We start from the raw sequence: 5,574 nt of genomic DNA, 5'->3' as shown, positions 1-5,574 counted from the left end.
TTCAACTCCTATTTATAGAACTCCTTGAAGATTCAGCTTCAAGAAAGGGCAAAAGCAGCAGCAGCAGCTTTTTCCCAGCTCAGCCTCCTCTCCCTGCTCACAGCTGTGTGGCCTGTGCATGAACATGCAGCAGGGTTAGGGCACAGCTTCTCTCCCCTCGCTTCCTTGTGCTTGTTATATCCTTCCAGATCAATGATTAATTGGATTCAGACCTTTTTTCTTCTCCTTTTTGCTACTGGCACTGCAAACCATCTCTCCCATACCTGAGCACAGGAGGTTCCTTACCAGGAGTCACCTTGCTCCAGGCCACTGGACACAGAGCAGCAGGAGAGGGTTTGATCCTGTTACAATTTTGCTGCCATAGGGGGCAAAAAAAAAGCACTTTATAAAAATAAAACTTCAAAGTAACTCAAGCAGACAGCTCTCCCTTGATCCCCTCTCCGAGACAGGTTTTATGATGATGCTAAAATGCACCCTGTCTGCACAACAAACTTCACCGAATGTCATCCTGGAAGTGAGTTACAGTTACTTTGATATTTTCCTTCAGTGTGCTGATATCCACACTCAAAGATTTAATTTCATATAACTTACATGGGTTTTTTTCTGCAATTCTCAGATGAAAAGAAATAATCTCTCATCACATTTGAAAACCTGGATTTCTGCCAGTTTCCTTAAAACAGCTACAATCTGTGCCAACTCAGTCACTTTAAATTACAGATTGTTTATTTTTCTGCTCATACTACTTTTTAAAACACAGTTCAAATAGATACAGTTAGAAACTCTCCTTTTTCTAGCCCAAGATCCATTCTTATTAAGATCCACAGACACGTGCATTTCTTCCTGGTGTTCCAAAGTGCTTTACATAAAAATTGCAATTAAATTTAGTCATTAAACATGGCATTACATTGGGTCATGTATTTAGGTAATGATAGTCTACTTACTACTACTGAAGGCAGACAGAAAAGAACTTTAGCACTGATTTAGTAATTTTAGCATGAGATGAAATTGTAAGGTTATTCAAGTCCTAATTCTGCATTTTGCCAACAAAACTCTCCTTGCTGCTGTGCAGCACACACATTGGAGCTCTCTGTAGCAGATAGTCTCTCTGAAGAGGCAGAGCTCATTTTCTGATCAAGTGACTACTGTGAACTCCAAGGATGGGTATTTTAAAACCCAAGAATGTATTAAGAGCTGCATTTATGTCTCAGGGAAGGTTAAGGGAAGAAGAAATCTCTCCAGCTGAAAAGCAATTTTCAGGATGAAGCCAGGGGCTGTCGTTATTTGTAAGTGAGAGAGGAACAAAAATTTAAGGCCAAGTGTTAGAACAAGATACTTCCAGGAAGGAGGCTGCAAATTGTGGAATGGAACATGGGACCTCACACTTTTTACTGGAGCAGTTCAGCATCAGGTTAGTTAAGTCTTGAATTTTAAAAACTGTTTTATTTGCGGTCTCAGTTCTTGTCTCAGGGAGCTGGTGGCCACATCTCAATTGAAACGTGTAAGGACACTGAGACATGACAGCAGACAATTTCCTAAGCTGACTGAATTGTGTTAGAACTTCGTGGTAAGTAAAGTACATTTGAATTGCATAGAAATGAGACTGTTTTAGTTGTACATATGGAATTAATTTAAGAAAACGTTAGGAATTCCTTGTTATTTTTAATGAGCAAAAGTCAAAGTGCATGAAGGGGAGGAATACATACCCACACGATGGAGGAGAGAGAACAATCCCTAGCACAAGAACATCCCACAGCACAACTACACCTACAGGCCCTTGGCATAAATGGTTCAGTCTATTTCCAGATCACTGTCTTCACTGTAACATGCAGATGGATTACGTATAGAAGTCAGGAGCAGTAGGTCTTTTTCTGGCAGCAAACCACATTCCTGCAGAAAGGCCTCCAGGTCTACAGCAAAAAAATCTTCTCCAAGCTGGTCAGTGATGCGCACAAAATTGCCAATGAGCTCCCCTGCCTTGTAGACCAGCAGAGCTGGCAGGGCATTGTTAGTGAAGCGAGTGCTGGCACCAATGAGTGAACTCTTCACTCTGCAAAACTTCACTGTTGGGTACTCAGCAGCCAGGCAGATCATGCAGCCGTTCAGGGATTCAGTGCCGGGGATATCATCTTCATAAATATGGATCATGATCAGAGTGCTCTTATGCTCTTTGTCCACGGTGTCCAGAAATGCTTCTCCACTGGTGATCTCAAACACCTGCTTGAATTGCTGCCCACTGTACAACTGCTGCCTCATCTCCTCCATCCGCTGCTTCCTGTAGCGCTGCAAGAATTCCTCATCGTCCTCATCGTTGTGGATCATGTTGTATTCCTGTAAAGTCATCTAAAAAACACACACACAGAGATTGCTGAAAAACAACTGCACCACTATATGGGTCACTTACATAATGAGAATGTAAATCAAGAGGATTAATGTGGGTCATTCATCTTTAATAACAGCAAAGTGCAACCCATGAAGGCTCAAGCACCCTGTGTATTACACTCCATTCTGATCTAATTAGAAACCATGTCCAGTGGGAACAGTGATTTCAGCCCTGTGTATTCCAGTTTCTACCAGATGCACTAACAACACAAGTGGCTGCTCCAGGCTCCCACTTTAATCCAGGTTAATCGTGGACATGTGCTTTCACCGAGCTGGGAGGGCTGATCTGGAAACTGTGCCTGACCTAAGATGAGCTTCTTTCTCATCAGATTTTCATTTAGCTTTTCAGTTAACATTTCGTGGCACCACTGTGCCTGTAGAACTGAAATTAACAGGATTTTATGTATTTTCTATCCGTTCACCTGCTTCATTAAACTTACCTGCATCACTCAAGGTACAGAAGAGCACAGCCAACCTTCATCATCTGAAGGCACAAATACATCTGCAAATTAGTAACTTCTCTGACTGCTCTTCAGGGCTAGTTTACAGCCCAGCTGATTAAAACCATTCACTACCTCCAATATCTTCAATTTCTGGAGCTCGGACTTGAATTCTCAACATCCACTTACTAAATACTAAATCAATAAGGGCTCCTAAACCTGTTTCAGGCAGGGGAGGCAGCATTCATAGGTTTGCTGTACAACCCTTCATATTAGTCCCCTGAAGCTGACTTATTTGATCAACAGATGAGAAATCTGGGAAAAGGTTTTGGGCTTCTTTGGTATTGCAGGTAAGTCACTTATTTGTTATCACAGGCAAACAAAACTGTTAAACACTTAGGTGGCATTTTAATTCCTTTGTGCCATCCTACCTTTCCATTGATTTTTTCCTGAAGCTCTTTCTGTTTCTGCTTATCAGCCTCATCATCCAAGTGAGACCTGCACGTCATGGACAGCTTTTTAATGAGCCGCTCCATCTCCCTGCGCTGCTCCTGCCTCTGCTCCGTTTCCAGCTGTTTAAATCTTCGCCAGTCGTTAATGACTCCCTTGGGACCTGCAATTAAGCGTGTAGGCAGGCATTTTGTACAAAAAAGACAATACAATTTTACCTATCATTTAGGAATAATTTATAAATCAGTAAAACAGTGACCCTGTCATAAATGTTCTTGTAACTATGCAAAACACTGAAATGAAATCAGTCACCTGCTATTTGCATGTCCTTGAGCGTGTATCTATTTTTTTTTTAATAAGAAGGCTACAGTTTATTAAACTAGGCTACTCTTATATAAAATTGTCCCAAAGATTAATATCTGTGCTCTTGAAATAGAACGCAGCCCACAAAAGTTCCCCTATTGTTAGCACGGCTTTAATCAGAACAAAAGTAATGATATATTATCAACCAAATTGTACAAATCAGCCTTGTCTCAGCTTTCCATCCAAAGCCTGACTGCTTCAGATATAATGCTGAATCCTCTCAGAGGAGAAGTCAAACATTAAAAAAAGAACAGCTATTAAAAGTAAGGTTAGACAACAGCCAGGAATGATCAGTCTCTGACTCAAATATGCATACACTCAGGAGTTTCATTTCAAAAAATGGATTTTAAAAGAACATACAAAATTTCCAATAAACAAAGGATTTACAAAAGAAGTACACTGATATGAAGATACCTGTGTTGACAGCACTGCCATCGCTGCTGAGCTCCACCTCGCCCACACTTTCAGGAATGCTGCTCTCTCCTTCTTTATCCTCCTTCTCACTGTCTTCATCCTCACCCTCACTGCTGCTGTAATAATACTGCAGCTTCTCACCAAGCAGTTTATCATCCGTAGTAGTCATTATGCTCTAAAAATAAATTAACAAAACAGAGGATGCTCTCTGATCAAGCATGCATCACAATGGTCCTTTACTTCCCCAGGGCAGTTTTTAACCCCAGGAGAACAGCCCCCGGTGCAGTCAGTCACCTGGGTTAATTCTTAAACCACAATTTCAAACTCAATTTAAAACCTTTGAGCCTCATTAGACAGCTCCATCAGGCCGATTCCCAGCTACTGAGTATTATTTGCGTTATTTAACAATAATTTATTTGCGCTGAAAAACTATCAGTGTAATTAAGCAAATTAAAATGTTCTGACCTGTGTTCCTTTCCAGTCTTTCAGAGACAAGCTTCTATCAAGACCTAGAAGAAGAAATCTTAATCAAATCAGTTCATCTGCGCTCACACGTGACCGTGCAGGGGTCTCGCAGCCAGCCCAGGCCGTGTGTGTGACACAGACCCTGCCGCCAGCCCACAGGCACAGCCCGGCTCCCGGCTCCGCAGGAGCTAACCAACGCCAGATTCAGCCGCTTACAGCGCCAGATGGCCCGGGATTACCAGGATCGCCCCGCAGAGGGGCCGAGCCTGGGCGGGACACGCTGGGCCGCGGCCGGGGCCGGTGAGAGCCGCGGGCACCGAGCGAACCGGCTCAGCCGCCCGCGGCCGCCCCGGCCGAGCCCCCGCCCTGCGCCTTCCCCGGGACCCCCGGGCCGCGCCCCCGCCCCTCTCCCGCCCGGAGAGCCGCGCTCCGACCCGGGAGTGCGCGGGGCCCGGGAGCACTGGCCCGAGCGGCGCTTCCCGAGCGGAGCGAACCGGCCCCGCCGCTGCGGCCCGGCGCCGCCGCCTCACCCGCTCCCGCCGCCTTCCGGGGCCGCCGCGCGGGGCACGGCGGGAAGGAGGCGGCCGGGGGAGGAGACGGGCCCGGCCCGGTCCCGCTGCCCCCGCCCCGGGAACGGCACCGGCACGGCCCCGCTGCCCCCGCCCCGGCACCGGGAACGGCACCGGCACGGGCGGGAGCCTCCGCCCCGGGAACGGCAGCCCCACGGCCGGGAGCCTCCGCCCCAGCACCGGGAACGGCACCGGCACGGGCCGGGAGCCTCCGCCCCGGGAGCGGCACCGGGAACGGCACCGGGAACGGCACCGGCACGGCCCCGCTGCCCCCGCCCCGGGAACGGCACCGGGAACGGCACCGGCACGGCCCCGCTGCCCCCGCCCCGGGAACGGCACCGGCCCGGCCCCGCTGCCCCCGCCCCGGCCCCGGGAACGGCACCGGCCCGGCCGGAAGCCTCCGCCCCGGGAACGGCCCCGGCCCCGCTCCCCCCACGGCGGAACGGCCCCGCTCCCTCCGCTCCCCCCAGCCCGCACTGACGACAAACTGCCGG

At 48.1% G+C, this 5,574-nt stretch overlaps 1 protein-coding gene across 4 annotated transcripts; it reads right to left on the bottom strand.

Moving 5' to 3' along the window:
* Positions 1 to 701: 701 nt before the first annotated feature.
* PDCL (phosducin like) lies at positions 702 to 5,104 on the bottom strand. Of its 4 annotated transcripts, none has more exons than XM_032130848.1 (5): positions 5,042 to 5,104; positions 4,512 to 4,555; positions 4,047 to 4,221; positions 3,251 to 3,432; positions 702 to 2,340 (listed from the first exon to the last, which is right to left on the bottom strand). In XM_032130848.1, exons 3-5 carry the CDS (start codon positions 4,213 to 4,215, stop codon positions 1,789 to 1,791), a joined length of 903 nt encoding a protein of 300 aa, XP_031986739.1. In that variant the 5' UTR covers positions 4,216 to 4,221; positions 4,512 to 4,555; positions 5,042 to 5,104; the 3' UTR covers positions 702 to 1,788. The 4 variants fall into 4 exon arrangements, with proteins under 4 accessions (XP_031986739.1, XP_031986741.1, XP_031986742.1 ...); XM_032130850.1 differs by lacking the exon at positions 5,042 to 5,104 and adding an exon at positions 4,946 to 5,012; XM_032130851.1 differs by lacking the exon at positions 5,042 to 5,104 and adding an exon at positions 4,728 to 4,848.
* Positions 5,105 to 5,574: the final 470 nt, after the last annotated feature.

This window comes from Corvus moneduloides, chromosome 21 (assembly GCF_009650955.1).
Source record: "Corvus moneduloides isolate bCorMon1 chromosome 21, bCorMon1.pri, whole genome shotgun sequence".
Taxonomy (NCBI): domain Eukaryota; kingdom Metazoa; phylum Chordata; class Aves; order Passeriformes; family Corvidae; genus Corvus; species Corvus moneduloides.
Note: the sequence above shows the minus strand (reverse complement) of the source record. Positions and strands in the feature narration are given on the sequence as shown.

Coding starts and splice junctions, on each gene's coding strand:
- PDCL (XM_032130848.1), bottom strand. CDS start 4,215: ATGACTACTACGGATGATAAACTGCTTGGTGAGAAGCTGCAGTATTAT. Junction 3,433..4,046: donor TGGCAGTGCTGTCAACACAG/GTATCTTCATAT, acceptor GCTTAATTGCAG/GTCCCAAGGGAGTCATTAAC. Junction 2,341..3,250: donor AGGAAAAAATCAATGGAAAG/GTAGGATGGCAC, acceptor TGTGTTTTTTAG/ATGACTTTACAGGAATACAA.